Source organism: Phascolarctos cinereus, unplaced genomic scaffold, assembly GCF_003287225.1.
Source record: "Phascolarctos cinereus isolate Bilbo 61053 unplaced genomic scaffold, phaCin_HiC Scaffold_726;HRSCAF=1367, whole genome shotgun sequence".
Taxonomy (NCBI): domain Eukaryota; kingdom Metazoa; phylum Chordata; class Mammalia; order Diprotodontia; family Phascolarctidae; genus Phascolarctos; species Phascolarctos cinereus.
In genome coordinates, this window is record NW_027556098.1 from 412,603,487 (window position 1) to 412,619,648 (window position 16,162).

General features: G+C 50.2%; 2 protein-coding genes across 4 annotated transcripts; both read right to left on the reverse strand.

Annotated features, from left to right (window-relative positions):
* Positions 1 to 8,184: 8,184 nt before the first annotated feature.
* On the reverse strand, positions 8,185 to 10,105 carry APOC2 (apolipoprotein C2). 2 transcript variants are annotated; one of them, XM_021004060.1, is made up of 4 exons: positions 10,003 to 10,105; positions 9,293 to 9,367; positions 8,775 to 8,931; positions 8,185 to 8,370 (listed from the first exon to the last, which is right to left on the reverse strand). In XM_021004060.1, the coding sequence occupies exons 2-4, from the start codon at positions 9,351 to 9,353 to the stop codon at positions 8,280 to 8,282; spliced, it is 309 nt and encodes a 102-aa protein (XP_020859719.1). In that variant the 5' UTR covers positions 9,354 to 9,367; positions 10,003 to 10,105; the 3' UTR covers positions 8,185 to 8,279. The 2 variants fall into 2 exon arrangements, with proteins under 2 accessions (XP_020859719.1, XP_020859720.1); XM_021004061.2 differs by lacking the exon at positions 10,003 to 10,105 and adding an exon at positions 9,761 to 9,967.
* Positions 10,106 to 10,626: 521 nt separating this feature from the next.
* APOC4 (apolipoprotein C4) lies at positions 10,627 to 12,839 on the reverse strand. 2 transcript variants are annotated; one of them, XM_021004058.2, is made up of 3 exons: positions 12,642 to 12,839; positions 11,658 to 11,793; positions 10,627 to 11,306 (listed from the first exon to the last, which is right to left on the reverse strand). In XM_021004058.2, exons 1-3 carry the CDS (start codon positions 12,787 to 12,789, stop codon positions 11,162 to 11,164), a joined length of 429 nt encoding a protein of 142 aa, XP_020859717.1. In that variant the 5' UTR covers positions 12,790 to 12,839; the 3' UTR covers positions 10,627 to 11,161. The 2 variants fall into 2 exon arrangements, with proteins under 2 accessions (XP_020859717.1, XP_020859716.1); XM_021004057.2 differs by having other exon boundaries at positions 11,658 to 11,805; positions 12,642 to 12,815.
* Positions 12,840 to 16,162: the final 3,323 nt, after the last annotated feature.

Sequence of the window (16,162 nt, forward strand, 5' to 3'; positions counted from 1 at the left end):
CATAGTACAATATTGCTGTTAGTATGTACAATGTTCTCCTGGTTCTGCTCACTTCACTTTGCATCAGACCATACAAGTCTTTCCAGGTTTTTCTGAAATCTGCCTGCTGATCATTTCTTATACCACAGTAGTATTCCATTACATTCATATACCACAGCTTGCTCAGCCATTCCCCAGTGGATGGGGTTCCCATCGATTTCCAATTCTTTGCCGCCATTAACGAGCTGCTATAAATGTTTGTGTGCATGTAGAATCTTTTCTTTTTGTGATTCCTATTTCTTTACATCATCTGCACAACAAGGGTCTCAAACACCCTATCAAAAGCTTTGCTAAAATCTATGTAAACTATGTCAACATTTCTCTTGTCTACCTGTCTAGTTTAGTAATCCTACAGAAAAAGGAAAATGAGGTGGGTCTGGTGTGACCTGTTCTTGTTGAAACCATGGTGTTTTTGGTAATTGCTGCAAACCCAATGGAGCGAGCTGGGGTAGCCTGATCCTAGAGCACCACCTGGTGGATTGCCCAGTCATAGCATCCAAAGTAGTTACCTCAAAGCCCAGCTAAGAGATGCAACAGTCGGCCCAGAAATGGTGTGATAGCTGAGCAGAGTTTTTCATTGATACTTGCAATCATGGAAGGAATGCAGGGAAAATGGTCTTTACCTTTGTCCCCTCTGCCACAAGGAGTCATTGGTTGGAAGGGGGCTGCCATCCTCTGATTCTCCCCCTTGGGGAATCCCTTCCCCTATCTGGTCCTCAGTTTTCTCACTTGTAAGAGGTGACTCCTCAGGAATCTCAAAGTTGCTGACTTCTGGCTCTCGGTCTTTTCAGTGTGCTCCTTATTCATTCAGTGCACTCTCTTGTTACTTCCACGCTCCCTTTCATTTCACGGGTCCCTTTCCCTGTGATGCTACAGGTATGTGTGTTTTGTGCCATTTCACATACCCTTTGTAGGAGAGAGCCCTAGGCAGGAAGTCAGGGGAGCAGTGCTCCGCTCTCAGCTCTGCTTTCCTTGTCCCCGTTCCCCAACCCTCAACACCCGCTGTGACTTTTTGGACCCCCTGGGCCTCAGTATCCCTAACCGGTTACGCTGATGATGTCTAGGATCCCAAGGAATTAGAGAATGTGAAGCTTGGGAGTGGAACATGAGCCTCTTTCATTAGAAAAAGGGGCTGAGTCACCACATATTATAATTGGAAGTTATTGAAACTGTGGGTGGATAAGTCCCGTGCTTCTGTTCCTTAGTCCATGCCTACACTAGCCATTCCTACATCTACATTCTGTGAAGTAGGAGATGATGGATACTTCTCTAACCCGGTAAGGTTTGGAAAGTGTTTGCTATACGTCTGATTCTTTGTGACCCTATTTGGAGTTTTCTTGGCAAAGATACTGGGATGGTTTGCCATTGTCTTCTCCAGCTCTGCCTCGATTAAATCCAATTCACTTGCACCCTTCTGATATCGTTGGTCCAGCTCATTTTACAGATGAAGAACTGAGGCAAGCAGGGTTGAGTGACTTGGCCAGGGTCATACAGCTAGTAAATGTCTGAGGCCAGATTTGAGCTCGAGAAGAGGAGTCTTCCTGATTCTGAGGCCAGTGTTCTCTCCACTGTACCGTGTAGCTGCCCAAACTCAGGAAGACGAGTTCAAATATGACTTCATACACTTCCCTAGCTGTGTAACCCTGGCCAAACCACCTCTGTCTGCCTCAGCTTCCTCCTCTGTAAAATAGGGATAATAATACCTGCTTCCAGGGTGGCTGTAAGGATAAAATTAGATAGTATTTGTAAAGTACTTGACAAGCCTTGAGGCACCATGGGAATGCTAGCTATCACTATTCTTACCCAATCCCTGAAGCCATCAAGTATACCTGACACATGATTATTGTGCCTCTCAGGTCAAGTCAGCAAGCATTTACTAAGTACCTACCATGTGCTGGGCACTGTACTCAACTCTGGGGATACAAAAAAGTCAAAGGTCAGTCACTGTTCTTAAGGAGCTCATAGTGGAAAAGGGGGAGACAAGATGCAAACAACTGTGTTAGAAGCAAGATATAGACAGTGTCCATTGGAGATAATCTCAGTAGCATTAGGGGGATTAGAAAAGGTTCCTTGTTGAAGGTTGGGTTTTAGCCGGGACTTAAAGGAAGCCAGCTGCTAGGGATGAGGAGGGAGAGAGTTCCAGACTTTTGTTGCCGTTGAGGATTTTAGTGAAGTAATATCAATAATGTGAATATGTTTGACATTTGACAGGCCTGGAAAGGTGTTGCTCAGTTATTTCAGTCCTGTCTGGCTCTTCTATGGCCCCATTTGGGGTTTTCTTGGCAAAGACACTAGGCAAAGCGGTTGGCCATTTCCTTCTCCAGCTCATTTTATAGATGAGGAAACTAAGGCAAACAGGGTGAAGTGACCTGCCCAAGGTCACACAGCTAGTAAGTGTCTGAGGCTGGATTTGAACTTAGGTCTTTGTGACTCCAGGCCTGGCACTCTATCCACTATGGCACCCCCTAGCAGCCCCTAGCTGTCCAGACATGGTAGACAGCAAGTGAAAATGCAGGGAGCAGGGATGGATTATTTTGTTCAAGGTACAGCACGAAAGCCATTCACTGGACGGCAGAGGATGTGAAGGTTGGGAATGAGTTTAAGAAAATGGGAAAGGTAGAGGAAATGAGCAGGTTATGAAGGACTTTCAAAGCCCTTTGAGATTTGATCTTGGGGTCAACAGGGACCCTCTGAAGGTTATTGAATGAGGGAGAAGGTGGATGTGGTCAGATGTGGGCTTTAGGAAGATCACTCTGACAACTGAGTGGAGGGTAGACACTTGAAGCAGGGAGACCCACCAGCCGGCCGGCCATCAGTCCAGGCATGAGATGACTAGAGGAGAGAAGAGGGCACATAGGAGTGATGTTGTGGAGGGAGCAACGACACTACTTGGCAGGAGACTGGATTGGGGGTGGGGTGATAGTGAGCCTGGGTGCCTGGGCCATGCCCCCAAGGAAATGGCCAACCACTTTGCTTTCTTTGCCAAGAAAACCCCAGATGGGGCCAATAGCAATAGGGAAGTTAGGGATGGAGGAAGGTTTGAGGTGGGGGAAGATAATAAGTTCAACCTTGGATCTGTTGAGTTCAAGATCTGATGGGACATCCCACTTCCACTTTTAGACTAATTTAATTGTCAAGAAGTTTTCTCCCACATCGGTCTTAACTCCACCTCTTTGCCACCTGTACTCCTCCAACCCCTTCATGCCCTTCAAATACTTGAAGAAAGCAATCATATCTTCATGCATCATCCCCGGTGCCATCCTGTCCCTAGCCTAAATGATCATAGCTACATTCTTCCAGCATCCCTGGTAGGTAAAAATAATAGGTAGCATTTTTAAGTTCCATTGAGCATACTCATTTGTTCCTATCAATAACTCAGTCGCCATTTTACCGATGAAACTGAAGCACAGAGAGATTGACTTGCTCAGGGAAACAGAGCTAATAAGTATCTGAAGGAGAATTCGAACTCAGGTTTTCAGGACTCCAGGTCCCCGACCCTACCCACTGTTATCCTGTGGATATTATTATCCCCCTTTTCCCACCACACCCTGTTCAGGGAGGGGTTAACAAATTCTTTTACTTTTATAGAGGCTCCCTGGAAGAGAATGCCTTATTTTTAACTCCCTCTCATTTTTTTTTAGACATTCTATTATTACATTTTACAAATGAGTAAATGGAGGTTCAAAATAGCTTTCCCTGCGTCATAAGGACAGGAAGTGTCAGAAACTGGATTCGAACCTACGTCTACCCTACCCTAAGCCCAGGGCTTAAGGTGCAGCACAGGCAACCAAGTGACTCCAGAGTGTGCAGGGAGAAGGAAAGTAATGTAGGTTTCTTCCCAGGCTCCTCCTTTTTTTTTCCATATTTTAAAATTTTACTTTGATTTATCAATAATCACTTCCACATGCTTTTGAGTTTTAAAATTTTCTCCCCCTCCCTCCCCATCACCTTCCCCAAGTCAGCGCACCATCTGATATAGGCTATACATATACATTCCTATTAAACATTTTCACATTAGTGATGTTGTAAGTAAGAATTAGAACCAATAGGAGGAACCACCAGAAAGAGGAAACAAAACTCAACAGAAAAAAAAATAGCAAATAGTATGCTTCGATGTGCATTCAAACTCCATAGTTCTTTCTTTGGATGTGGATAGCATTTTCCATCATGGAGAGGTCTTAGATCCTTGCATTGCTGAGAAGGGCTCAGTCTATCAATATTAGTCATCACACAACGTGGCTGTTACTTTGTACAACGTTCTCCTGGTTCTGCTCACTTCACTCAGCATCAACCATACAAGTCTTTCCAGGTTTTTCTGAAGTCTGCCTGCTCATCATTTCTTACAGCACAATAGCATTCCATTACATTCATATACCACAACTTGCTCAGCCATTCCCCAATTGATGGGCATCCTCTCAATTGCGGGCTCCCCCTTCTGACTATCTCGGGAATGACCTCGCTGGATTCAGTTTTCTGGTCACGTGTAGGCGAGGAACCGGCTCTAGCCAGACAAGCCGTCCCTTTTCACTCAAGGTAGGTGCACCCTTCTCCCACCCCACCCCACCCCACCCCTGCCTGCCCCGGGCCGCATCTTGGTGGCTCCATAGAGCGAGGACGAGACCAGATTAGTTGGTGCCTTGACCAATCAGAGAAAAGACTAGGAAGGCGTTGTTTCCTCCACCCACTTCTCCCTCCTAAGCTCCTGACCAATCGGTGAGCGTCGAGGGGCAGTGACCAATCAGCGGAGAGGGGAGTGGCTTTCCCCCAGGCCCCTTTCAGAAATTCTGGTAAAGGGCTTAAGGCGAGGCGGGAGATGGAGGGGGATAAAGAGAGATGGGGGGGATGGGGTGAGCTAGGGAATGGACAGTTCGAATCCGTTCTCCCTTCTCCTTGCTGTGTGCCCCCCCCAGAATCGTTTCCCCTCTTTGGGGACTCCCTTCTCCCCATCTGTAAAATCAGGGGGTCTGACTGAAGTCCCTTCCGAGCTGTGCCTTACTGCGGTCCACTCTTGCGCAGGAACGTTCTGTGGTGCCCCATCAGCCGCAGCATTCCTCCAGGCCCTTCCGCCTTCACCCGTTCCCCGAAGCCCTCTTCGCCCCAGCAAGAGAGAACAATTCTTAGCATGGAGTATGTGCACTTGCTTTTAGAAGATATTTCAATAACTGCAGCTCAGTGTAACTGGTTCCTTTGGTAATCCTATGTATGTATTTAAGACAGGTCTAAGAAGGGCCGACAACAGCAGGCAGCCAAAGAATACCAACAAGGTTAAGGACTCCTGGTCTAGAAGAGCCTGCGTTAGAGCTGGGTAGGATTCCAGAGGCTAGCTCCTAGTTTTACTAGCAAAGCACCTTATTAAATATTATCTCCTCCTCACCACAACTCCCAGAGGTAGGCTCTGTCAGTATCCCCAATTTACAGATTAGGAAACTGAGTGCTGTCCAGGGTCACACCGCTACTTAACGTCTGAGGTACGTCCCGCCCTCCAGCTACTGCGCTACGTAGCTACCCAGATCAGGAAACTGAAACCCACGGGCACTGTGGCTTGACCCAGGACCCCAGGTTTGACTCCAGAGCCAATACTCTCATTCCATGGGCCTCCCCCTTTTCCCATTCCCTAGCTCCTCCCCACCTTGCTTCCTTCCTTTGCCCCCCTCTGGGAAGCCTTCCTGGCCCCTTCCTACAAATTAATTCACAGGTTTTCTCTAGACCTTTACGTGCACCTGTTTGTGTCTAGGCTCCAACGTGAGTCCTCGGAAGGCAGGGGCTTTCTCAGGTTTGCCTTTGTCTCCCCTGGATCCAGCCCCGTGGCAAGAACACTGGCTTGTGGTGTGATTTACTGCTGGGTTGTGAGCTCTCTCAGAGCACAGGCTGTTTTTGCCTCTTTTTTTAGTCTCTCCAGCCCTTAACCCGGTGCCTGACACATAGTAGCCGCTTAAGGAACGTCGGTGGTCTGACTGACCGAGCACAGGGTCCCGACCAATTGAAGCTCAGGAGTGTGAGCGTCTCTTCCGAGGGAGAAAGAAGCACCAGACTGAGCAGTCCCTGCAGGCTCCCAGCGTCTTCCTTCTCCGTCTTCCCTCCATCAGAGGGGTACACAGAGGATGGGGCATGGCGAGTGGGGTGCGGGAGAGGACGGAATGAGACCTTCGGGGCTCCTGGAGTGGACAAGAGCTCTCTGAAGCCTCCTCTCTAGCTCGTCCCCCGTGCCTAGAATGGTCTCCCTTCTCCCCTCCCCTCCCAGGGTCCTTGGCTAATCCCCCCTTCCCCAGGAAGCCCTTTCCCATCCCCGTTAATTCGGGCGCCTTCCCTCTGAGATCATCTCCAGTTTATCCAGATTAGTTCTTGTTCGCACCTAATTGTTCGCATGTCATCTCTCCCTTTAGACTGTGAGCCCCTTGAGGGCAAGGACTGCCTTTTGCCTTGTCTTTGCCTAGCACATAGTAGGTGCTTAGTACATGTTTATTTATTGATTGATAGAATAGGAGATGGGTTAGCAGGACCCAGGGGTGGAAGCCTCTGAAGGGAAGGGAGAGAGGTAGAGGAGAAAAGTGGGGTTGGGAGCCCATAAGCCTGGGTCCCCAGGACGTTCTGGGGCTCTAAGGCAGAAGGTCTGGATGTCTAGGTCCCTGGTGCAGGAGGGATCTGGGGGACCAGGACCCCTGGGTCCCTGAGAAGGCAGAGGCAGGGGACCCAGATGTCTGAGTCTTGGCAGGGAGGAGGGGTCTGGGATTTCAGCCTTCTAAGTTCTGGAACAGTAAGGAGTCCTGGGGCTTGGGAAGGGGCACAGCCAGGCAGGAAGCCGCCTGGGGTGTTTACTTTGGCTGTGGGACAAGGGGCTGGCCAAGAGAGGACACAAGAGAGATTGATTGTTCATCCTGCAAACTCCCCACCCCCTTCTCAGGCTGGGAACTTGGGGACCTTCTGAGGACACGCTCAGATCCCCCTCCGGGGGCCCCCTGCCCTTCCCGGAACCACACTGCTGTGTCCTCTTAGAGGGGGGAGGCCACAGCCCAACCCCCTCTCCCTTCTAAACAGAGCAGCCCCCCTGCAGGGATTTCTGCAGGAGAGGCTGGAGATTAATGTTAAGAGGATTAGCAGAGAGAAATCTGGCTTCAGTTTGGGGAGGATGTGGAAAGCAGCCTAAATGAAGCCCACCCCCATCCAGAGACCCAGGAATCCTATCCTCTGGCATTGTCTAAGCAAGGGCCCTAGGGATGCTCTCGTCCAGAAAGTTCTCCCTCAGGGATCCAGGGGTTCTGCACCCCAACCTTCCCACTCCCTCCAGTAGCTGTTAGGAATTTAGAAGCCCATTTTCCCCACCCAGAATTCGCAAGGACTAAAGTCTCAGGCATCTGGTCCCCCAACTCCCACCTCAGCTAAGAACAAAGAGAAGTCGGGCCTCCAATCTCTGTTAGGCATCCAGACCTCCTATTCTGAGCCCCTTATGAGTGCTAGTGTCCATCCCCCTATGTGCCTTAGGGACCAAGGCATTTGGGTCCTCACCTTCCAGGTGGCAGACTCCTCCAGGAAGCCTTCCCAGATCCCTCCAACTCAAAGTGTTCTCTCCCTTTCCAGATTTCCCTATAAGGCACTTGATCCGATTCTTTCCCACCCCTGTACCCCTCATCCACTCCCCTTTTTCTCTTTACTCCCCACGTAGCAGACTTCTTTGTACACTTGGCACATCCATGTCTCCCAGACTATAAGCTCCCTGAAAGTAGCGTCTGTTTTACGGAGTTTTCCCACCATCATTGTCTCCACTGAGCTTAGGACATTCTCTTCTTGTCTGGCTGTGATTTCATCAGCTTGGGGAATTCCCAGCGTGGAGAGCTGGGTTTGCACTCAGAAGATTTGGGATCAAATCCTGACTCTGGTTTTGATGGGGCAGTCACTCAAACTCTGTGCCTCAGTTTCTTCATCTTGTCGCTGCCAGCTCTAGGTCTATGAGTCTATTAAATTCCCTGCAGTACACCTTGGCAGCTCTGTGACTCGTCTGTAACAAGAGGCTTTGGGACATGGAGATATCCTCCACCCTACTCCTGGACCCTATGATCCCAGTTCCTCAGGGCTCAGAGATTCAGAGGTCCTGATACCTCAGCCTCAACTGTACCCTGTCGCCACAACCCAGAAAAAGCTGCTTTGGTCTCTTTTATACAGTTTTATTAGGGGGGAGTCTGGGAGTGATGCCTCAGGCTGGACCTGCCTGGGTTGGAGATAAGGGGGAGCCAGCATTCACTGGCTCACTGTTCCCCCTTCAGCATGTGAAAGATCTGATCTGTCAGAATCCCAGTGTACGTGGTCATGGCCTCTGAGCCCTTGTCATAGACGTGCCTGTGGGGAAGAAAGGGGCTGGGCTGAGGGATGGCCTGGGTCCCTCACAGGGTGTCTGAAGGGAGAAGAGACTGGGGGAAGGGGAGAGGAGGGAGAGGTAGGAGACTGGATGTCTGGGGCTCTCAAGGGGTAGTAGGTTGGGGGGCTGGGAAATTGGGTGCCTGAGTCTCTGCAGGGAATGGAGGGCCTGGGTACCTGGATCTCTGAAGGGGTAGGGGATCTGGGGACAAGGAGACTGGCTGCTTGAACTCCTCTAAAAGGAGAGGGAGACTTGGGGCTGGTGACCTGGATGCCTGTATCCCTGGAGGGCTGGGGAACCAGAGGAGACAGGCCACCTGGGTGGCTGAAAGAGCGGAGAGGGCATCGAAGAAGCCTCAGTTGGGCTGGGTGAGGGGTGTAGTTACCTGATGTTCTCATCAACTCTGGGTATCTGGACTTTCTCATAGAGTTCGTGGGCCTTGGCTTTGGCAGACTCCCAGTAGTCAAAGATATGGCTCTGGACCTTGCTCAGCAGGCCAGGGCTCTCCTCTCGTCGAAATCGGGGCCTGGCAGCCGGGGTTGCTGGGAGGAAAGATGCCAGTGGGGCTGGGGCCTGATGGCATGGAGCCACCAGGTTAGTGAGGGATTCAGGTCAAAGGAGAATTGGATGGAGACACAGGGACTGGGAATCAGGAGGGAATGAGAGGCGGTGGGGAAAGTTGAGGAAGGAGGAGGGTTAGGGACAAGGGCTGCAGAGGAGGCAGGGGAGAATTCGGGATGGGGAAAGGGAAAGAACTGGGCCGGGGGAGAACTAGAAAGAATTTCAGTTCAGTGGCGAATCTGGATCAGAGAAAACATTGAGGATGGGGAGAAGTAGGGCCGGAGGAGGCCTGAGCATGCACCCCTCCCTCATTTTGTCCACCCCACACTGAGTCCTACTCACCTGAGGCCAGCACCAGCAGCAGCAGCAAGAAGGTAAGGGTGGGGCGGATCCTGGTACTCATGATGGCAGGGAGAACTAGGGGCGTCGGGACCAAATCAGAGGAAGGAATGAGGTTGGAGGAGGAGGGAGACCCCTGTTCAGTTGCCTGAGATCATTTCACCCCCGAGGGATCGTTTTCTCCTCCTGTTCCCTATCTCTTCCCTGAGCCCCTTCTGCCTCCTGGTGTTTCTTCTCCCTCCCTCTCCTCCCTATCTCTGGGGTTCTCCCTGGCCGTTCCCTTTCCCTTCAGGTCCCTTCTCTCCTTAATTTTCCTTTTCCTCGGCTTCTGGTTGGGCGCAAAGACCAGAGGCCATCATTTAGAGAGAGAGTTCTTTTCTTGCCTCCAGGCATTGGCTAAATCCCTTTTCTCCTACGGGCCTTAATTTCCCCCTACACTCAAAAGAGGGAATTAGATTTGATTATCCCTACCGTCACTTGTGGCTCGACATTCTTTGTTCTCACTGAAGCTCTAGGCCCAATGAATTGACTATCCAAAGCTTCTGGCCAGAGTGAGTTTCTCTCTCTAGCCCTCATCTGCAAAACTAGCGGTACCTGGACTCCACAGTCTAGACCATTCCCGATTGGATATCTAAGATCCGTGGCCCTCTACCTGTGTCCCCGACTCCCCATTCTCCCTCACCCAAGCCAACTGGCACACCCCAGGCCCTCACCTGAAGCCCCAGATCTGTCTCTGATTATCAGCCCAGAACAAGGGTCAGGCCCTTTATAGGTAGCCAATGTCCTGTTTCCACCTCCCTACCACCCCCAAGCCCGGTTCAAAGTCCAGGCCAACACAACAGAGGGTTGTTGGGTTTGGGGGGTGGGGAGTGGGAGTAGGGGGTGGGGGAAGACCCAAATCAAGGCAGCTCAGAGGGCCCTCCTCTTTCCCAGGAGCTACTGGGGTCACTGAAGGACCAGGATCCCCAGATAGTTGAGGGGTATCCTGGCCCCCAGTGGGGCTGGGTGTTGGAATCCTCACAGTGGACTGGGGGAATGGACACCTGAGTCCTAGCAGGAAACGGTTGAGAGGCAAGAAGTTAAAAGAATCTTGCTGACTAGAATTCTGTCCTGTCCCCTATATCCCCAAGGTGTTCCTATCAGCAACCCCCACCACCCACATCTACCTGATTTCTCGGGGATACTGGGCTGGGGAGACCCTCCAGATGCCCTGACCCAAGCCCTCCCTTTCCTGATAGGGCACATTCTAGAGCGAGATGTTGCTCAACTCAGACCTTTATCAGTTAATTAGGTGGGGTGGGGTGGCTGGTGACGAGGAAGATAATGAGAGACAGACAAAGAGAAAGAGGCTAGACTTTATTGTGGACACTGACAGAGGCAGGACATATTGTTTTACAGATAATTGCTCGTTATTGAATGTCCTAGCTGTGAAGACCCTTCCAACACAACATTATAGAACACAGAATAAAGAATGTTAGAGCAAAAAGGACCCTTAGGACAGAAAATGTCAGAGCTGGGAGGGAGCTTAGAACAGGGAATGTCAGAGCTGGGAAGAAGTTTAGAATAGTGAATTTCAGGGCTAGGAGAGGTCTCAGAGCAGGGAATGTCTGGACTGGGAGGGCTCTTAGAACAGAATATCAGAGCTAGAAGGGCCCTTGGAACAGAAAGTCAGAGCTAGAAAGGGTTTCAGAACACAGAATGTCAGAGCTGGGAGGGAGCTTAGAACAGGGAATGTCAGAACATAGAACCTTCAGAAGTCCAACAATTACTTGATAATGGGGAGAATGGAAGCCTAGAGAAGGGAAGTCATTTATTTGACTCTATGGCCGGTATGATGAGAACTTGGGTTTCTTGCTTCTTAGCCCATCGGCTCTAATCGTTTCCACAGAATCTTTCGGGGCAGAGACTTAGGGCTTTCTGCTGTGAAGTACGGAACCAGTTCTGGGCTCTGAGGCCCAGGCCACTGAGATGGTCTTCATAATAAGTCTGAAGATAGCCTCGGACAGGGCCTGGAGTCCTATGAATGTGATAAGGAAGTCACCCCGGGGCCTACTCCCTTTAGCCCCCCAGCCCACTTAGAGATGCAGGCGTCCAGATCCTCTAAGCCTGCCCTCTCTGGGATGTGAGGTGGGGTCCAGGCCCCCTCCACCAACCTCCCTCAGGAACCTAGGTATCTAGGCCCCCTATTCCTGGGGTTCCCTCCCTCATTCACTGAAGCATCCAGTTTTTCCAGCCCCGATTCCATGAAAACCCTCTTAGAGGCCAAGGGCATTCTGATTCCCCAGGGGTCTAGGCTTTCCCTTCTATCTTTAGAGAGAGACACAGGCCTTCTGATCTCTTAGGAGCCCTGGGGTCCTGGTGCACTCACCGGATCCAGTCCCAGCTCTCACTGGCCTTGGTCATCAGGGGCTCTACTGTCTTCCAGAAGAAACGGGACACCTTCCAACCTTCCTCCCTGTCCTCCTCAGGTTGCTGGGTAGTCAGCAATTCATCTTCGTGACCCACTGAAAATGGAGCTAACCGTGGGACCTCTGATTATTACCCACACGGGCAGCCTGTCATTCCCTTACCCCCAACCTCCTTGTGGCACCCCAGGGCCTCCACCCTACCCACCATCTTCTCTCTGAGTGCTTCCTCCTAGGGGAGGTCACAAGCACTCATAGCCCTCAAGGCAAGCCGATGAGCATTTATTAAGCACCCACTGTGTACCAGGCCTAGTGCTGAGCCCTGGGGGTACACAGAAAGGCAGAAGGGAGCCCCTGCTCTCAAGGAGGTCACAAACCTCTGACCAAAGAGGGCACAGCTCAGTCCTGACAAGCTAAGCTACAGGCAGGACAAAGTGGAGACAGCCAGCGGATGAGGACAGCAGCCCAGCAGCAAGAGACAGAAAGAGACATTCCATGTAAAAGAACCGTAGAGCAATGTAAAATACTTAGGAGTCTACCTGCTAAGACAAGCCCAGGAACTATTTGAACACAATTGTAAAACACTTTTCACACAAATGAAGTCAGATCTAAACAACTGGAAAAATATCAATTGCTCATGGGTAGGCCAAGCCAACATAACAGAAATGACAATTCTGCGAATGAGGATAGCACCCTGGTAAGGGGAAAGATTTGACCATGGTCACACAGATCCTAAATGTCAGAGGCAGGATTTGAACTCAGCTCCTCCTGACTTAGTGCTCAGCGTTCTCTCTCTGCTCCCCTAGTTTGTTTATAGACCAACCAAGTAAGCTAAACACATATTCACCCCCACACTTGCACATGTGAGATCACACATACACAGACGTACGCACATAGATCTGGGTGGGTACAGGTGCCCATCTATTCATTTACCCCCAAAACCTTACCTGTGGCCCAGGCCAGGACCAGAACCCAGAGCAGAATGGGGGGCCCCCTGATGCAGGTCAATTGAGGGAAAAACATTTCTAGGGGCTTTGTATCTTTCGGCAGCTGGGCTCCCCGGAGAGGAAGCAAGGGTGTATGTGGGGGGGACATGCTCAGTGGGCCCCTCCCCTAGGGCCCAGGACCGCCCCTTGGCACTGGCTGCCACCAGCCTGTCCCTCTCAGTGTCTCACCTCTGTCCTCATCCTCTCTCTGCCCCCCCTGTCGTCAGCACAGCCTTTCCTGCTCATCCCCTGGTGCCTGGCCCAGCTTGACATCCCATCGCTACCCTACCTGAGTTCCCGAGAGACCCTGGGCCTCGGATCAGGATCTCACTAGGGAAAGAAACTGGTTCGATTTGATGATCTGAGCCTTCCCTGGCTTTTCTTTAGTGTCTGAGTTCTCTCCCTTTAGCCCAAGCTTGCAAAGAAGGGAAGAGCTGATTGCAGACTTAGATAAAATCATTCTCTGGTCAAGGGTTGCAAAGATCTAGGGGCTAGTTCCCTTCTCTGGGCCTTGCTTTAATTATCTGTAAAATGAGAAGATGGCCTAGAAGTTCTTAGAGGTCCCCCCTGCACCCCTCTTCCCCCCAGCTCTGAGGTCCCTTCCAGCTCTGATATTCTTGGACCCTTCCCATGACATAGCCCCTACCTAGCCTTTGGTCTCATCCCAAGGACAGGGGGAGGGAGGCGGGGAGGAGGGACCAGGCAGGCCACTGATCCCCTGCCCAGGGCCCAAGGCCAGAGTGTGGACAGCAGGATTTCTGATGTTTGTTCAGGTTTGAGGTGGGTGAAGGTCATCCTCTGTCCACAAACTCCCTGTCCCCTACTCCCTTCTCTGACCCAGAGACATAGAGGGAAGAGAACATGGCACAGAATCAGGGGGCGTCCTGACATTCTATGTCCCAAGGCTCCTCCTACCTACCTCTGACCTTCTACGTTCTAAGGTTCCTCCCAGTTCCACATTCCATGTTCTGAGGTTCCTCCCAGCACTGTCATTTTATATTCTAAGGTGCCACCTAGTTCTGACGTTCTACATTCTAAGCTCTGAGGTTCCTCTTAGCTCTGATGTCCTGTGTTCCAAGGTCTCTTCTGGCTTTGACATTCTCTTTTCTATGTCCTGAGGGCCTGTGGCATTCTATGGTAGTTAGTGGCAGGGACACTGGGGAGGATTAAATGCTGAGGAGGGGGGTCCAACGGAGGCCAGGAGGTTATCAAGGCATGAGAGGTCAGAGAGAAAGAGGAGGGAGAGCTGGTGTAGACACGGAGGGGGACAGGAGTCAAATAGGAATGGAGAGGTCCTGAGGCGGGAGTCAGGGTGACTGAGGCCCAAGAAAGAAGGTGGTGCTGACATAGAATTGTCTGGGAAGGGGGGAGGTGAGAGAGAAGCTCGTCTGGGCCCTCCCCCCAGAAAGGCAGAGCATTGAATGAAGAGACTGGACTACATGGCCACTGGGGACCCTTCTCCTTGGTCTATGATCTTAAGAATGATGGTGCTGAGAGAGGAAGACCGCATGAGCATCCCTGGGAGGCGGGGTGGGTGCGCAGGCATAGGTGTGTATGTCTGTGGGGTCAAGAGCCTTAGGTCTGCCTTGGGGGAGGGAAGGATGGGGGAGGGACCGTCTCAGCAGAGGGATGAGTCAGGGGTAAGCTAAGACAGGTCACTTCTCAGGACACACATTTTGTCACCAGGTTATTCTGAGAAAGTGAAACTGATTCTGAAACTCCACCTTGCTGGGAATGTTCCCTCTTTCCCTGACCTAGGAGCCCCAGCTCCTTGCTCCCCTGGAGTAGGACAGGAGGGCTCAGGGGGTGAGTGTGTCTCATCTCTTCTCCTGGGAAGCATACGGGGCGGGGGGAACCCTGGAGTGGAGCGGGGTGTGGGAGGGGATCTGACTCCTCTCTCCTCCTGCCCCTTTAAGGGTATGTTGACCTGGAGGGAGCAGACATTCAGCTCCTGGTGAGTGGGATGGGGGCAGAGGAAGGGGAGATTCTCTAAGTCAGGTGCACTTGGAGGGGAAGCCCAGTGAGAGAAAGCCAACTGAGAGGTGCAAGGGTGAAGGGATGGAGAGGTGAGAGATGCCTTTCAGTACCTGAAAGGATTTCCTGTAAAAGACAAATGAGATTTGTTATTCATGGGCTCAAAGGATAGAACTAGGAAGGAATTTTTAAGAGCACTGAGGTGGTGAGAATGTAGGAGGGAGTGAGATCCTCATCTTTGGGAGTCTTCAAGCTGAAGAGACACTGTCCTTTAAAAAATTATTTTTATTTTATTTTGAGTTCCAAAGCTTCTCTCTCTCCTTCGCCACCTACTGGGAAGGCAAGAAAAACAAAACTCATTGCATGTATGGATAACTAGGCAAAACAGATTCCCACATTGGATATAGCTACATCTGAAAAAAAAAATAGAAGAAACTCTGCACTCTGAGTCCATCAGCCCTCTCTCTGTTTGCTATCTGTTTGGATAAGTGGGTTTATTTGCTATTTGCTATGTGTTTTCACTGTAGATCTGGCATTTGGTGAGAAGGGAGTTAAATATTGGATATATGTAGCTTAGAACCCTCCTTTCCCATTAATAAATAGTAATCAGGAGTGTAGCTTGAACTTAAACTTACCTCCCCCTCAATTAACAATATTTAAAGGAGCAGATAAATGTAATTCTGGTCTGGTACCTCCTGTATCTGAGGAGAGCAAAGTGGCCAGTCTTTGGCCTCAACCTTCTGCTTTCCTTCCTAGAAGGAATCAAAGCCTTCCCTGGAGAAGTGAGGGAGGAAGAGATGTTAGAAATATTTATTCTTGCCTTCCTATAAGCCACATCTAGGCAGACCCATGTGAATACACATAACTTATATGGATAAAATCAAAACAGATATCAGGGGAATAGCAGGGCTGTTCACCTGTTATCCCTCTCCCTCTATACATGACTATCCTGTCTTCTCTTTTGATCATACATTTCCCTGGCTATATTTTTACATGGATTCTCCTTCAAAGTTCTATATTTTATTGTGTTGCAGATGGCTCACACAAGTTTGAACTGGAAATTGTGTTGTTCCATGGCTAACAGTCAAAAAACAACACCTGCAGTAGAGTATTGATGTGGGGAAAAATGAGCCTTTTTTTTCCAGGGAGAATTTGGAATTATTAAAGCATATTTATATTTTTGCAGACAATCCATCCCACATTCCTTTTTCTTGAATTCTGGTCTCAACTGTTCATTGGTAATATCTGTCTCAGTCCTATTCACGGGCAAGTCTATACTGATGATATATGCTGCATGTTTTAATCTGAACAACAGACATTTTTCATCCACTTGGTTTTTCTTGTGATTATGGTTAGGCCAAACTCCTTTCAATGGTTACAGATCTCTCTGAAGAGGTTCTGCAGTGTTCCAATATTGATACAACCAGCACAATGCCATCTGTAAAGAGGAACATTGGTAGGAACTCACCATCCCTCAGGACTCCCTCTTCAACATCCTGTATTAGATT

Excerpts from the sequence above, each read along its gene's own strand:
- APOC2 (XM_021004060.1), bottom strand. The coding sequence starts at position 9,353 with ATGAGTACCAGGATCCGCCCCACCCTTACCTTCTTGCTGCTGCTGCTG. Across the intron at positions 8,932-9,292 it reads GCTGCTGGTGCTGGCCTCAG|CAACCCCGGCTGCCAGGCCC; the intron begins GTGAGTAGGACT and ends CTTTCCTCCCAG. Across the intron at positions 8,371-8,774 it reads AGAGTTGATGAGAACATCAG|GCACGTCTATGACAAGGGCT; the intron begins GTAACTACACCC and ends TCTTCCCCACAG.
- APOC4 (XM_021004057.2), bottom strand. The coding sequence starts at position 12,789 with ATGTCCCCCCCACATACACCCTTGCTTCCTCTCCGGGGAGCCCAGCTG. Across the intron at positions 11,806-12,641 it reads GGTCCTGGCCTGGGCCACAG|CTCCATTTTCAGTGGGTCAC; the intron begins GTAAGGTTTTGG and ends TCCCACGGTTAG. Across the intron at positions 11,307-11,657 it reads GAGAGCTGGGACTGGATCCG|GACTCCAGGCCCTGTCCGAG; the intron begins GTGAGTGCACCA and ends TCACATTCATAG.